This window comes from Malurus melanocephalus, unplaced genomic scaffold (assembly GCF_030028575.1).
Source record: "Malurus melanocephalus ecotype Western Australia unplaced genomic scaffold, MMel_1.1 scaffold_71, whole genome shotgun sequence".
NCBI lineage: Eukaryota > Metazoa > Chordata > Aves > Passeriformes > Maluridae > Malurus > Malurus melanocephalus.
In genome coordinates, this window is record NW_026623303.1 from 1,422,430 (window position 1) to 1,438,921 (window position 16,492).

At 38.7% G+C, this 16,492-nt stretch overlaps 1 protein-coding gene across 3 annotated transcripts in view; it reads right to left on the bottom strand.

Annotated features, from left to right (window-relative positions):
* Positions 1-6,713: 6,713 nt before the first annotated feature.
* Positions 6,714-16,492, bottom strand: part of OCIAD2 (OCIA domain containing 2) — a 12,821-nt gene continuing 3,042 nt past the window's right edge. The window contains exons 2-8 of one of the 3 annotated variants that reach the window (XM_057366780.1): positions 16,047-16,181; positions 13,589-13,679; positions 12,730-12,783; positions 10,847-10,894; positions 10,384-10,489; positions 9,112-9,199; positions 6,714-6,922 (exon numbers count right to left, since the gene is read on the bottom strand). In XM_057366780.1, the coding sequence (XP_057222763.1) occupies positions 9,118-9,199; positions 10,384-10,489; positions 10,847-10,894; positions 12,730-12,783; positions 13,589-13,679; positions 16,047-16,106 (441 nt within the window). In that variant the 5' untranslated portion in view covers positions 16,107-16,181 and the 3' untranslated portion in view covers positions 6,714-6,922; positions 9,112-9,117. Of the gene's footprint in view, positions 6,923-7,718; positions 8,237-9,111; positions 9,200-10,383; positions 10,490-10,846; positions 10,895-12,729; positions 12,784-13,588; positions 13,680-16,046; positions 16,243-16,492 lie in introns of those variants that run through there. The other 2 variants (XM_057366779.1, XM_057366781.1) reach the window with 2 other exon arrangements.

A 16,492-nucleotide genomic window follows, 5' to 3' on the forward strand; every position in this document is an offset into this window, starting at 1 on the left:
CCTTACAAACCCCTTTATTTTTTTGCTATTTCATTTCCTATTGTTTGTAGAAATCCACAAATCCTTGGATTTTAGTCTCAAGGCAACAAATGGGACAATTTGCATCCCATTACCGTTTCAGGCTCTTGTCCTGGGTTTGTGCTAGCTCAGTGAACTCAGTGCAGCTTGAACACAGATATGCCTTGAGTTTATACTTTCGAGTATTTGTTTTGAGGTAAGAACCAGACATGAACCACCAGCACCATACAAAAGTTTGGAGGCATCTTTGAGTACCTGCATTAGAACCTGAACCAAGGAATAGCAGGGAGTCTTAATGTGAATGACCTTGGCCAGAGTACGGATTTCCAGCTCAAAAAACCATCAAGTGTTCTTTCTTTCCAAATAATGAAGGAAATGAGCAACCAGTATTTTTATTTAATGAAAGTCAAGCAATACAGCAAAACCAGAAATGTATAACTGTTCGGGTTATAAGACATGCTGAAAAATAAACAGGTTCTGGTATCSAACAGCTATTGAGAGAGCTGCCAGAGAGTAGATAATCTTTTAGGAACATAAATAGTATGCATATACTTCAGATAAATGAAAACTATATAAAAGAATCAGTAAAAAGCAATCATGATYTGAAATATTTGTTTTTTCTCTTTAACACTAATGAATACCAAGTACTATGCTACTTTAATATATTAGTGTTTTAATACTTACTGCATTTACTCATTTTTACTAAGTTGCTGTTAATCTTTTGATTGAGCAGTACAAAATTTCCTGAGATTTTAAGATAAATGGCAGAATGGTAATACATAGTTTCATCATAAGGTCATGTCTTCTGTCTAGCAGAAGTATATCTTTGCAAAAATAAAAGGCAAGAGCCTGGTATGAGCTACTTTCATAATGTGATGCTGCAGTAAACAAAGGATGTATGATAAAGGCACTGCTTGATCATCTGATACAGTGGATACTCAATCAAATCCAATTTTCACTTAGCCTTGAAAGGAGAAAAAATCTTAAAATGAAGGAGAAATGGAGAGTTAGAGTTCCTTTGCCAAGACTTGAAGTAAATTATTAGGGATTAAAAATCCATAGTGTTTGACCTTTGTGTTGCTGTTTTTCTAGTTGCTCACTGATGATGTAGGGTTCCATTTTCAGGATGTGGAATCTTCAATGAACAGCTTCTAAATCCTGAAATTTTCAATTCCTTCCTTACATGGAATGATACGCATTTTTTTCTACTCTCATTAACCCATAGAGGAAGCACATTTCTAGTGCATTCGATTTTTATTTTAATTATGAAGCTAAAATTAGTTTCTATATAATCTAATGCCAAAATAAATAATTTTGTTTGGCTTAATTCTGTACTTTAAATACAATTTTTAATCTTAACTATTTTAGGATAACTAGCTTTTTAAAACAGTGCAGCTGATACAGGTGAGGGTGAATTTGGTTGCAGTAGCTGATGCCTAAACATCCATGATAGATTATTAACAATGTCAAAATAATTTTAGCTGTGGTAAGTAGATACATTTCTGCTSGTACAGCGTCATGCAGTGTGTTTTTGCTTGAAGCCTTAAGTGTGTTTTTAGGGTCCCGTGAAGATTTTATGAAAGACTGCACTTGTTTTTCCTCACTGCCCCTCTACGTACCAGAGAGCGTGCAGCTGCCAGCCCGCTTTGCCGCTGCACTGCTGCGGGAGCCAGGGGCGAGCAGGGAGCCTTTCCAGCCCGCGAGAGCTGCCGCTGTGCCGGGAGAAGCAGAGCAGCGTGGAAGGGCAGAATGCAGGCTGGTGGAGCAGCTGTCTGACAAGCATCGGCCGCCTGCCAGAGCTGCCAGCTGTGCAGCAGCACGGGGTGCAACCCGCGAGATACGGGCGGGCTCCGTGCCTGGCACGGGCAGAGCAGCGCCTGAGGTTACTACAATCTATGGGATCTGTGGAGCTGATCAGCAGAATGGGAGTGAGTAAATGGCAAGCATTTGCTGCTGGGAAAGGTTCCCTGTTTTTATTTGCAGTATTACAGATGCGACAGTGTAGAAGGAAGTAAGCTTGGGCATGTCCAGCCGAGCCCTGGCAGACCCCAGCCTCCAGCTGGCTGAGCGAAGGTTTAAAATGTGCCTCTGGCAGGAAGTATTAAAGACCTTTCTTGCTCTGCAATACCTGAGCTTGCTGGTGTGTCTGAGCACATGCTGCAGAATGCTCAAAATGCACACAAGTGAGAAGAAACACTTAAAAGTCAAAGTGTCACTGCTCTCAAAAAGTCCGTATGTCAAAGACAATGGGAAAAACATCCATTACCACCCTTAGTTCTTTTTTACCCTTCATCTGCAGACAAAGTCACTATACTGTAATAAAAATAATTTAAAGGTGTGTTTTCTCAGAAATCTTGAATCTTGTGGTCTCTGCACATGAACATGTTTCAGTTTCCATTTCTAGATATGAGCTACCTGGGATTTAGTTCATTTGGCAAGGCTCTTAACTTGATTTTTCAGTAGCTCTAGAATATAAGAATCACCATAATGGTCACCCTGTCTCTCACACTGGCTAGTGATCCTTCTAGGAGGAGATCCTTCACTGGTGCACCCTCCTGTCCTTCACTGATCAGAGATGAGAAATTTCCTGACACAAAGGTTGCATTTGGATCATGCAAATGCAGGTGTKTTGCAGCCASCAAGTCTCTGTGTAGGTCATGTCTTTTGAGGCTGTTTTGTTTGCTTCTGCCATATCCTGTGCCAAGAATCCCCATGATGGAACTGTGCTGTGTAAAGAAAAGTTTCTTTTCTGCTTGCTTTAAATCTGATTTCACTGAATGTCAATGAATTTTGATTTTACAAAACCAGCAATTACTCACCCCCTATTCATCTTTCACACTTTTACAGACACAGTATTCCTCACCTTGAGATGTTTTCAGCCTGGAAAGCGAGTTACCTAATCTCTTGTAAAGAAACCACTTTGTATTTCTATTTATTCTTTTTTATTTTATTTTTTCTTTCTCCTGTTTCTGTCTCTGTGTTGTACATTTTCTGAGATGCACTGGAAGTATCATAATACTCAAAACAAGGGCATGCCATAGAATTACTCTGTAGTCTAAGTCTATTTTTTCCCCACTTTTTTTCTTGGGAATTGTTAATGTTCTACTTGCATTTTGGCTGTCATAGMGCGCTGATCCTATGCGTTGCAACTATGCAAAATGGCTCCCAGGCCCCTGTAGTGAAAAAGTTAGAGTAATTTAAAACCAACTGTGTGATGCAGTTAGTATTTTTCTGTATGACTTTGAAGTTTATTAGTCAGCCTCTCTTATGAAGGTTTTTTCCTACCTCTGTAATTTTGTCAAGAAACATTTGTGTTTTCCTTCATCAGATTATCTGTTAAKATGTTGACCAGATGCCCCCTAACATGTCCCCAAAAGCTCTCTCAGGCCTTCTAGATTTTAAACTGGCCTTGGGAAGAGTCTCATTTATTTCCTGGAGAACTTTTATTTTTTGAAGGACTTATTAGAAAGAAAAAAACAACAACAACAACAACAACAACAACAACAACAAAAACCAAAAAAAACCCCAAAAAAACAAAAAAGCCAAACCAAACAAAAAACCCTCCAAACCCATACAAAGCAAAAAACCCTGAACCACAACAAACAAAAAACCTTCCAAACCCATACAAAGTACAATGGCTTAGTATTTCCAGGATAGGGACCTACTGCAATACTGATGTCAGAAGCTGGATCCCTTTTTTTCTCTCTCAAATGGAATTTTTGTGTGTAATGCCAAAACCAAATTGGGTAAGTGGGACAAATTACCAACAGCTCTTTCACTGGTAGAAATGGTCATGAGGAAGAGGCTGCTGTTCCCAAGTTAACATTGCTGTCACTTCAAATTTCCCACTTGGCCTTATCATACTTCTGTTGTAAATTCTGTCCCAGTACCTGCTCTCTTCTGGAGTGCCCCAGTTCACTCCAGAGCTCTCCCCTCCTACTACTTGTTGCATATTATGCCCTATTCTCTCATTCTTCTCTAAAAATACAATAAGCCCTTATCTTTTTTTTTTTAATAGGGATTTGTAAAAAACTTGGATAATGAGCTTCCATGTCCCTTTCATTCCCAGTTTTAAGGGAGAATTATAGCCCAGCTGGCTTGCCTAGAGTCTGCTACTAAAGATTTAAACAAGAATGTGCTATTTTCAACCTGCAACTACCTTCTCTTCTAAAACATATTGGTTTTTAAAATTTGGAATGAACTGTATTTGTAATACAATTGCAAACACCTAATACAAAAGTCCCCGTAAGAAGTCTATTGCAGTTGTTTGGGGTTAATGTCACTATAGCTTTCCTCTTGCACCCTTCTTCTAGTCATAATTTAATAAAGTGCATGGAGGCTTACATACAGCTACTCACTCTGTATGTATCACAGCTGAAGGAGGTATTTTGTTTCCTGATTTTAACAAGTATGTGGACTTCAACAAAGCTGTGATATGCCTAAGCACACAGTTGAACTCCCCTGTCTCTAGGTGAAGAAAACAAGTCCAACTTTTCAGATAAAAATGATTCACAGGAAGCTGTGTAAGTTCATTGGATTCTTTTTAGCCTTTTTGTAACATCTTCCTGCCAAAAGGGAGTGTACAGCCTATTATGAATGTAAGAAAACACCAAGAAAAGTTTTGTTTACCTTTGCAAGGTCAACTACTTTTTCCGCCTGGAGATCTCCTCCCCTCTTATTAAAGAAGCAAGTGATTACCTCAAATCTTTCCCTATTTTTTTAAACAGGTAATCCTTAAATTCAATGTATTCGGCTTCTGCTTGGATTAAAAATAAATTCATTAATTTGCTTGTATGGAATGCACAGTAGTAAAGGTCAACAAAGATTAGCTCATTAAATTGCACTACTAACCTATTAGTACAAAACACTGCTTTTAAAGACCTTTGAAGGAACAATTTGCCCATTAGATCTGCTCATTTTTCCTTTGAAATGCATACATTTAGTGCTAATACATCTTAGATTCAAAAACTGTCTTTTTTTCATACCTTTTTTTCATACTTTTTTTCATACCTGTAACTCCTGAAGTTAGATCCACACAATCAGCTAATCAGCCTTTTGCAAAGTATGGAAACAAAGTTAGAAAAAAAGGAGACAAGAAATTTTATACATATTTCTTACAAAAGAGTAATTGAAACTAAAAAATAACTAAAATTACATTTAAAGTTTGGTAGCTAAGCTGTAACCCCAAGAGATAACAATAACCACAAGAATAACTTCTAAGAATCTGACATGAAAGGTCCTGTGTCACATGYATTAGTCCCCTTGGCATCACCTGGATGTAAGGGCTTCCCTCAGATAACCCAGGCATGACTAACCTTCATCTTCTTGCTGTTATCTTGACAGCAGATAACAGATGAAGGGGAAGTAGCTAAGACATGTCACCATACAAGTTTTGATGGCTATCACAGTACACCCTTGACAATTACATTATTTTCCCAAAGGAGGTCGACTTCTCTGTTGTTGTGTAACCCCTTCTGCCTGGAGCCCCTGTGAAGGCTCTCCAAGGCTCACCTGCCTGTACAAAGCATCAGCTATGACACAGAACTGTTATGTATCCCTGACTCCTACTGAAAGAGCTCTGGAAAAACACTGCAGAAAGGTAACAAGTGTAAAATTGAAGCCCCTGTTGAGACAGAGGTTCTTAGTAGCTCAGGAATTCAAGAGGCTAAACACTAAGTAGAAAAGTATAAAATTTTATAGGGAAAAAAGAAAACAGGGAGTCTAGCTAGTGTGACCCTTCTCCTTCTGCCTGGTGGTACTCGGCCAGGAAAGACTAGCCAAGTGCTTCATCAGGGAGCTGRGTATTCAGTCTAATCACTTTGTTAAATCCAGAATGTCCTTTGTSTTTAGTAACCGATTCATACTTACAATTCCGTACTCTGTGTTTTACTTGCAGAATCTCCTTGTCCAGGTAAAGATGCCCAAAGAAGCTTGTTCAAAACAGGGGCACTAACCATAGGCATAGTATAAAAGCAAACAGAAAAAACTCACAGAAAACAGTCTTCATTGACTGTCAGTGACACCTAGACTTTTCAGTTGCTGTGCATTTATTTCCATGTGAGCACTATCCCTGTGTTTAGGGAAACTGTCTGCTTTTGATTTCCTGAGATGTTTCATGGAAGATTGTAYGTCCTGCTGTTTGTAGGGAACATGAGCCTTGTAGGTTTGGGGTTTTTTTCAACATCTCATAGCCYCAGATTTTGTGCAGACCATAAATTGTTCCAAATTATTGTGTGTTCTTGCTCATGGATGTGGTACACACTTCTGCTATCTCTGGAAAAGTGGACCTTTGTGTAAAAGTGGCCTGTTGGAAACTGGTTCAGCACAGTAACTGCAGTGTGATAATATTGAACTTAGTACTCTTAAAGTAATCCATAACCAAGGGGTCAGCTCAGAGACTGAATAGCTGAATCACTGTGCAAACCATTTAAACATCCTCACACTCTTTCTGTTAGACACAGATGACAAACATTCCAACATATACCACTTTGCCTGCTATATAAAGATNCCAAAGCAGCTGTCCAATCCAGCTCCATCATATCAGTCGTTCATGCGCACACCAACTCCGCGCCCAACCCCCACACAGCCGCAAGGACCACGGCAAAAGATGGCTAGCATCTAAATACAATAGACAAATGTCATTTTTCAGCACTGAGAGCTAAACTGCACTGAAYAGAAGAAAATAAACCAACATGTGCTGAGAAGAGAGGAGTGTATTTAAAAAAGTGAATTACAAGAAACAGGTATTTAGTACAAACAGAACTCTGTAAAAATATGCAGCTATTTCAAATAAGTCAATTTATACCAAATCCAAGAGATAGAATCACAAAATTATTATTTCTAGTCTACAAGAAAGTGCCTTGAAAGAAGCTGGTCCATAAGGTTTTTATCATGTTCACCAYATCTGTAAATAGAACAAAAGGACATGTTATTCATGTGAGTGGCACCTTGCTTTCMATGTGAAACATGGAGCTTCTTCGTGATTTCTCTGAGAACACTCCAGAGTTCCTGAGGATAACAGATACTACCTTTGGACTCATAAACACAAATGGATTTATCTGGGTTGTCTTCCTAGGCACTGCCAGAGCTTGCACCATATGCTTAGCAYGGATAGTGCAAGTGCTCAGCAGGGTTTCAGCATTCTTAGAGCACAGAATGCTAAATTAAGAATTTTTATTAAAACATAAAAGAGGTTTAACAATTTAGAAAACAACATTTTTGCAGTACTTATTTTCCTAAGTTTCTAAAATCTGTCCATCAAAATTTCTGGCAAATTCAAAATACCACAATGGCTTTTTAGTTACAGCAATTAAAACTTGAAAGAAATACACTTATATTTGTTTTCAAATTAAGTTTCTGAATAAGCTTTCAAGCCCTTTTAAAAACCAAACAAGAAGACCTAASCTGCTGTTAAAATGTGCAGCAATCGAGGTCTTTGATGAACAYGTGAGCTGGAACAGRGAACAGGYTGCACAGCAGAAATTCCAGGACCCATTACAGGAAGAAAACAAAGAGAGGGGCATGTGGCATCATGCATCCTTCCTCTCAAAAAGTTGCAGAACTCCTTTGTATTTGAGACAATATGGAATTTATTTAAAAGCTAATTTGTACTTGCACACCAGAAAAAATATTGTCAGCTCACAGAATAAGGCTGAAAAACAAAATCTGTTTGAATTTAAGGTTCAGCAAGCTGCAGCAGAGGTAAATCCCACCATAAATATTTGATTTCTCTACACATGTAATTGCTAATATGTGACCATCCTCAATTAAATATAAAACATGCTTTGGGGTCCTTATTTGACGTAAGTGAGCCTACATAAGTTCTTATTTAARAGAAAAATTTTCAAAAGCATTTTATCAGCTCAGTGGTGCAAGAGCTTAAGCTCATCACTGCTAACGAATTTAGGGTGTCATTCATTGATGTAAGTCTGGCTCATGCCCTCCTTGATGCTGGTACTAGCAAGAAACCCTTCAGAAAGTTTTGAGGTTTTTTTACCCCTTTTCTCATGCCAAAACAGAGCAGAGAGCTGATCTGGAGGGCAAAAAATGAAAATGCTGAACCAGTGGCAGAGTTGATTGAAATCAGGACTTTATTCTAATGGCTCTTTCAGGACAATCCTCACTGCCACAACGTAGTTTTGCATAGTAAGAGTCCATCAGAATCTCTCTTCTGGGCAAGTAACCAGGTTCTGATAGGATATTCCTCCGTATAGACTGTCTGTAGGCACACATTTTAGAGTAAGAAAGGGACCATTATCAATATCCTTGTCTAAATTCCTACACAATATATGCCAGACTCAATCCAACAATTTCTGCATCAGACTTCTGTTCTTAGCTACATAAACTCACATGGCAGGATTTCAAACAGGCCCTCTRCTCTCCTCTCTTGCATGCAGCTGAGCTATTTGCAAACATTTTTCACACATTCTCCTGCCTGTGAGAAACACAGGCCAGCTTACCGCAAGCACAAAGTGTAAAAACATTCTTTAAAAACCCAGTTGCTAGCCTGTTTTTCATAGAGTGCATGCGCTTTCAAACACTGCCCTACCTTCCACCCTGTAAACCCTCCTTTTTCACAAAGGAAACTTCCCCCTTTCTGTGGTGAAAACCACGTGAGCCATGTCCCCTGCCCCACCACATCAGGCTGCTCTASCACCATTCTTATGCTACCCCACTAAGGCTCTAGCCAAACTGTAGTACTGAATGCAAAAAACCCACACCCAGCTGTGTCTGCTTTTAGTTCTCAGTATTTCAATGTTGACATAATCCATAATTATTTGATCCTTCTGTAAAACAAAAGGAGTTGCATTTGTTTTAATACAAGCAGTCCATCCAAATTAGTTCCACTTAGGTCAATCAGCAATACTCTGTTATAGCTAAAAAAAATCCTCAGTGGTGAGGAATTTAAAATTAGCATGAAAGGTATGTAATGCAAAAATTAAGAAACAAAATTAGTCAGAAATGACAGAACATTTTCTTAAGTAATGCTGGGATTAAAATCTATGATATTCACTATATTGTTCAAAAGAAGAATACCATTCAACATGGAAAATAAGATGAGAATTTAAAAAAAAAAATTACAAGGTTGCCTACCTGTGACTAAGATGCTGAAGGAATTGAACCTTCTTTCTCATTTGATCCCAATTTTGCTTTACATTCTTTGCAAGCATGATGACACTGTCTACAACATTGAAAGCAAATACAACATTGAAGAATTTTGCTGGATTTCTGCTAATACAACCATATAGCATGATGGCAAAAGTTCTTGAAGAAGTAATCTCTTGCCTATTTACAGGCAAAAAAATCCCAATTTTTTAACTGCTTTATGGAGCATAAACTGCAAAATATGACATCTAAATGTCTCAGCCAGTAAACCCCTATTAATTAGTATTGAGTACTCCTTCTCGCAATTACCAAAACATAGCAGGATTTTCTAAGCAGCAAAGACAGTCTATGCCATTGTACCTATGAGCTAGGTGTATAGCATTTTGGGTTTTCTTTTGTTACATGGCAGAAGAATACAAGTAGAGAAACAGAAGAACAGTGAACAAGTTTTCAGGCATTATTATAGGCATAAAAGCTCATGTTGGTCTGGGGGAAAGATGTGAAAAGACAWAGGAGAATGATTTTTGGATAGGATTTTTGGCTATGTGTTTTGTGAGTGAAAGGTTTATACCAGAAGCCATATTGAGAATGAAGGSTATAATGGGCAGTTGAAGGAGGAGCTGAGAAGGAACTCAGTCTGACTTGATGTGAAGGAGTGCTTCATGTGAGTTGAGAAAACAATAACTAAAACATGGAGGTGCAAGGTGACAGAAGCCAACCATTGCCATCTATCCTATGGTTAGAAATGCAAGGTGAAGAAAATACCCTCTCTGTTCATGCTCTTCATGGTTTGGGACAACAATATGAGGTTGGGCAAAGCAACAGAGAAGAGGGAGGTTGCAATATAGGTTGAGATTGAAAGTGTCGTTAAAATATGAGGACATTATAAAAAAATCTGTAGCATATTCAGCCTGATCTATGTTCCAAAGGAAGACTCAAAAGGCTGAAGTGATAACATGGACAATCTTAGCAGCATGATACTAGATGAAAAGAGAACTAGTAACTGTTGTCACATCACACCTAAAAGTACAATAATTTTAGTTAAATCATGAATGTCCTAGTCACAGGTATTACACTGAGTTTAATTTGCATTTTCTGAAGAATGTGTAGTAATTTCTAATATTGCAATATATAACCAAAGACTATGAGTATTATMTCAGAATCTGATGACAGAATTTAAATTCATAGTTTTGCTGCATATAATTTTTACTGTGTTTTAAACTATTTTGATCTAGGCTTAATAATTTAATAAGCACAGACCTTTTTTGTTGTGGACCACATGGTGCAATACCAATTTTCTGAAACTTTTTTTGGCATTCTCCCATGTATGACAATTTTCCAATGGCAAAACCTAAGACWCCAGCAACTACAGAGACAGACAACAAGACATTATTAATACAAGTCCTTAAATCATGAGTATGCTATTGGCTTCATTTTAATCATATAAGGAATTGTGTATCACATTTTCTCAGAACATGTCACAAACACATGTGAAGTTATACAGGGATTACAGGAGTGACTTCAATAACTACTGAAAATTGGTTACTTATCATGACAGAGAGCAACTGGTCCAAAACAATGCATAGAGAAAAAGAATATAATATTCCTGCATACAGGGAAAGGGTATAATATTTAGAGAAACAGATTCTAGAAMATAAAATTAATTCACAATGTCAGCACTTATTGTTCTTGCCCTTTCCTTTTAAAATTGGGAACAACTTACTTGCCATCTTGGGGTATGGACCAAATCTTGGGCTTGCAGAGAAAACACCTACAATAAAAGGAAATGGTCAGAAAGCTTATTCATCATTATGAACTCACAAACATTCAAAACCAGGGCATTAGTTTTCCTACAAGCTTTTGCATTTCTTGAGGTGAGGATGRTATGAAGTCCACTAACTGAGATTTCAGTACATCAGGGTACTTTCCATTCCACTAGTTCTTAGTGCATGTGTTTCATGGCAGTCCTAGAGTCACAGGAAGAAGAGAATCTGCACTTTGAATCCTGCCAGTTCAGKCAGGAGTCCAGAATGTAACCCAACATGAAAGCAGCATGTCTGCCACTGGTGACACTTGCAGCACTGCAAAAGAAATGGTTTTTAGCATGTTTCAGCACAAACAAACCCAGTGTACAGAACAGCAAAATTAAATCTCTTACAAAGGGTCCAACTTCTTGTGCTGTGAGAAGTAGGATGAAACTGCTCTTTGGTAGCTTTCAGTGGCTATTGATTAGAACTRTACCACTGATATCTAGCCTCCTTCTCTGGAGAGAAAAGATCAAACATTCTGGCCTTTAAGAGAAGAACATAGTGTGCTAAAAAAGAAAAGCAAAAAATTAGATTTAGCTTTCACACCAAAATTCACCTTCCTCCAGTTAACCTCAGRAGGAGGAACCAGTATTCCTCTGAGAACTATGTCTGGCAGAGGAGTGCCATGCTGGAGAAGAGAGCTCCACATAGCACAATTACAGTGGCAAAGGGAAGGGAAGCGAACACTGGTTGCACTGTTACATGCATTCAGACAGTAATAATGATGCTTAGAAGCTCCAGCTTCTTCTAGAGGCAGGGTACTGTGTGCAGCATCAGAAGAAAGTGTTTAGACAGAGGAGCATTCAGCCTATGCTAAGCACAAGGCCTKGGCCCGCTGGGATTTACGCAATTTTAAATTGGGTCCCTCAGGGGAGGGAGGAACAAAAGTGTTGTTTGTTTCTAATCACTCCCCTTCAATTGTTGACACACAGTAATGATTATTTAATAAGGGCATTTGTTATTTCACAGCTGATCAGAAACATTCAAGTATAATGAGCAGAAACTGAGAAGTGTACCTGGTGCCAGAGGCTGGCATGTTAGCTACAGAGACAGCCCCAGTGTTCTTCCTAAAGGGAAGGGAGCTATCAGCAGCTGCYTTCACTTTTTTGAATGTGTAATCCTTCTTCTCTGACACATCTCCCTTACTCCTTCCCTCCCTGTCTGCCTACAAGCTCATAGGGCAGGGAACCCACATCAGCCTCTTGTGGTACAGCTCAGCAGACTTCAGGGTGGATTCCCCCCTCTTTACCCAAAACACTAACCTCAACTTTGTACACAGTCAAGAACCCCAGCAGAGAAACTGAAAGTGCCATGTGTGGAACCAGGCTCATCCACCACATAAACAGAATACAATTTTCTTTTGTGTTAGCCTGCAGAACGTGAGCCATCACTATAGAAAGCTCTCTGTCTCCTCACTTTGGCAGTACTCCTTGTTCCTTTGCACCAAAGCCGCAGTCATACTGATACATGGTCACTGTAAAACCCTTGCCAGCATTTTTCAAATAAACCAAAAGTCAGAGCTACAGAACTCAATTCTAATGCCCCTGCTCAGGCTGTACAATGCTCCACCCTAGAAGCTGCCCCAGTGAAGACTACTCAAATACACATGATCATGGTGACAGAATCCAGCCACCAGTCTTTGGATTCGTGAATTCTCTTTTCAGTTCATGCTCTTTCAAAAGAAGGAATGTGGCAACACATACATAATGATCAAATCACCATAACAATGATGGTAATTAGTGAGAGGAATATTGATCTTGAAAATGAGCACTTTAATAATGTATTTTTTTATCTTTACCTTTTGAGATTAGCCCCTGGGTGACAAGCATGCTCCCAAGAGACAAAGGAAGAGCTGTGAAAATGAAAAGGCAAGTAGTTGGTATCAGCCAAAATTTGTTACTTACTTGGTAAATACTCTATTACACATGAAATGTTTTATATGTTTCTAATGTTAAACACATTACTGCTAAACACTAACTTTGCCTACTGTCTTAATTACCTATTACATCTACTCATTCAGATTACATTCTGTTCACAGCAAGGATGTCCTCACATAGYCCCAGATATCAGCCACACTATAACATCTGGGGGTAATGCAATATATATATATATTTATTAAATAATAGTTTCCACWATATCTCCTCTAACTACTGCAACACTTGTAATGACAGCAGCTCTGATGAAATGCTGAAACCCTTTTGAATCTTCTCTATTCAGGAGATATGTAATTTAGATACAAACTGATTAGGTGGACTTAAAAGGCATTAAAACACTGACCTCTAATTTTTATATGTCCTAACACAGGAAGAATTTCACAAATCAAAGACATAACCATGCCTGCCTCCCATTCAAAGGCAAGAATAAATATGTAACAAAGTAAAACATTCCTAAGGTGGTTGTAACAATGGAGTTCAAGAATAGAGTGAACTCTGCAATTGCTAAAGTTCATATTAAACAAGACCTCACTTCAACCACTTTTACCTATAACAATTACGCAAACAATTAAACTTTTAAGAACACTCAGCTTAATTTAACATGGCAGAGTTAACTAACAGCAATTTTTGAACAAAAAGGCATTTTGCAGACAGTTTTGCATCCATACATCAAGAAGTCATTCTGTGTAGTAAGTGTGGTAAGAATGACTTTGGATCACTTACCTCTGTGCCAGAAACTTTCCTGTTTGCATTCTTTACGGATCCTTGCAATCTCTCTATCTTCAATTTGGGAGATGGGGCAAAAGAACATTGGCTGAAAGCAGAAATGTGGATTAGCTTGCTGAATGTAATCTCACAGGAAGAAAAAAAAAATTAAAGAAGATAAATTATTTTAAAAACAAATAAAATACAAAATACCCCCAAGCAAAATTCCTTATTCTGTTGTTAGCAGTGTGATGAAATCTTGATACCCCAATACAGAAACAGAAAGAACTACATAGGTTTTAAGCTTAAGCCAGGTTTTTACTTTCCTAAAATTGCTCAGCTGCTGCTTACCCAGAAGCATATTGCTTTATATCTGTTAGTCATTGCATTCTCATGAGCTACATTATATCTCCCAGAAAGAAAATGACAGGAAATAAAGATAGAGTGGTGGTTTTCAAAAATTAAGTTCTGCTCTGTACAGAAATCAACTGAAGTTCAGAAATAGCAGATTTTGCAAGTATTCAGAAGGTTAACGTAAACTCTGCCAGACTCCCCACTAGCAGAACTTTCTCTCTGAGCAGTTTAAATATATCCATGGCATTAACTGAACTCAACCACACTGGCTTCACCTCAATACAAATTAGGCCACCAACAGACTTCTCTGAGTTTAAGGTAGCTCTTTTTTCACCCATGGTGATTGTGAGGAAAAAGTAACCATATTCTCTCTTGCATTCTACTATCCAAGGTGTTGTCATGTAGACATAAGAAGATTGCTTTTCCTTCTTTAAGAAAAGACTTGGTGTTAGCAATTTAGTGTTATTATCAGACACATGAAATTAATGGGTGTACCGTTTTGACTGGAACAAGAGTTTACTTTCTCCATAGTAACTGGCATGGTGCTAGGTTTTGGATTTGTGACTAAACCAGTGTTCACAATACAGGGATGTTTTAGTTACTGCTGAGTAGAGCTTACATAGAGGCAAAGCCTTTTGTGTTTCACAGTCTGCCCCACCAGCACCTCAGCTGGAAGTGCACAAGACACAGCTTGGGCAGCTGACCCCAGCTGATCCAAGAGATATTCTAATTCCATACCATGATATTGTGCTCAGCAAGAAAAGACAAGGGAGAGAAAGAGTTATTAAGTTAAAATTAGTTGAAATTTTAATATTTTTCTGGAAAAACACAACATCTTCAAACATGTCTTCTTGAAAGAAAAAAAACAGACATCACAGAACAAGCAATGTCTTGGGAAAAAGAGCACATTCATCTGTTCCAGGATTCTGCCTCACTTTATGCCTGACTGATCTATGATTTTACAGCAGCAATGATAATGAAATTTACTTATTGGTCACACCCATACATTTCACATTTTAGGTAATTAATATCTCAGCCTTTCTTCAARCACTGGTCCCAAGAATGGTGGTGCTGCTTGGGTAAACAACACAGAACTGACTCCACTCCAGACCATAGAGAATTACTTCAAACTGGTTTCAGAGCAAGGTCTTAGCAAATACAGTAAAATTCAAACAGGCTGACTGGAAGATAAGGAAATGACTGTCAGAGCCCTAACTGCACCAACAGGCTTTGCAGCCTTTCTGCCTCCAAACACACCCTGCCAGGGGTTTAGTTGCTGGGGTTCAAAGTTGACATGGCACAGTTGTGTAACACTGAATTAGACTTGTGAAAACAGCAACACTTGCAGAATGCTGCAAGAAGCTTTGCTCAGGGCCCCTGCCCTTCAGCTCAGGAGCTGTATATAAACTCAGGCCCTTGCCTTAACTGTGCTGTAGGCATACCATGGGGATCATTACCTTGCCTTGCTACCTTCATCRCCTGGCTTATCATCAGACTTGCCTTATTCCCATGGACTTGCCTGGCAATCACTGAATTGGCTGTAGGCTGACCCTGGTTAACATCATTGGATCTACACTCCTCATTTTGGGTGCTGTGGGACTATGCTCCCTGTCCCTGAAGCCCAAGGCCCTGTCACCCTGCTGTCACTTGTGCCCCTTCCTTGCAGCTCAGCCCAATATTGCTGCCCGCTGGCAGTGACTGGTTCGCAAGAAATCATACCATATTTAAATTCCTCAATTCCTCCATCAGAGGAGAATATTCATCTTCTGTACAGCTGGAGACCAGATTCTTGTCCGTACTGTTCCCTCCTGCCCTTCTGAATACAAAGACATGTGCATGCAGAACTTTATGGGGACAGGTTGTACTGGACTTGTACTCAGACATCACGGGTCTGCCAGCTTGTAACTTGGGCATAAATCAGAGCCTTAACCTTAAGATTCACAACTCCTAGCCTTCTGAACATAGTGAGCCAGAAAAAAATAACACACTGTCCTTTCCTCTCTCCATCTATATGCTTAAACTAACAGACACCTATTTCTCTCTTCAATAAAAGCAATTGAGGCAAAATCCCAGTTATTCATTAGCAAAAGCATCAAAACGAAAGGGAGGAAATCCAGCTTACCCATCCAGGTTGCTTTATTGGAGGTGTKTGACTTTCCTGTTGGACTGTTTCAGAAGACATTGTCTCTTTCCTTGTACTCTGCTACTGCTCTTGTTCAGCAGAAGCTCTGTGTTTTATACTTGGCTACTTCTCTTTCTGCTAGGTACAAAGATAAAAAGTCAAAATATCATACTGATACTGTAAGTCCAAAGTTCATCTAGAAATAAAAATAACCAGGTTGAAAGGAGCGTATTTTTTACAGCAGATAGAGTCCAGTCACGCAAGATACAGTTAACAGCACAATGTATCACTTACCAGCAACACAGAGTTGTGTTTAACTTAAACAGGTAAGTCACTAACCACAATTAAATGCTGGACCCTGACCTAGTGCAGCATGCTCAACCATAAATAATTGAAAATAAATATGAGCAAGTCATGGACCTTTTTTTTTTTTTTTTTTTTTTTTT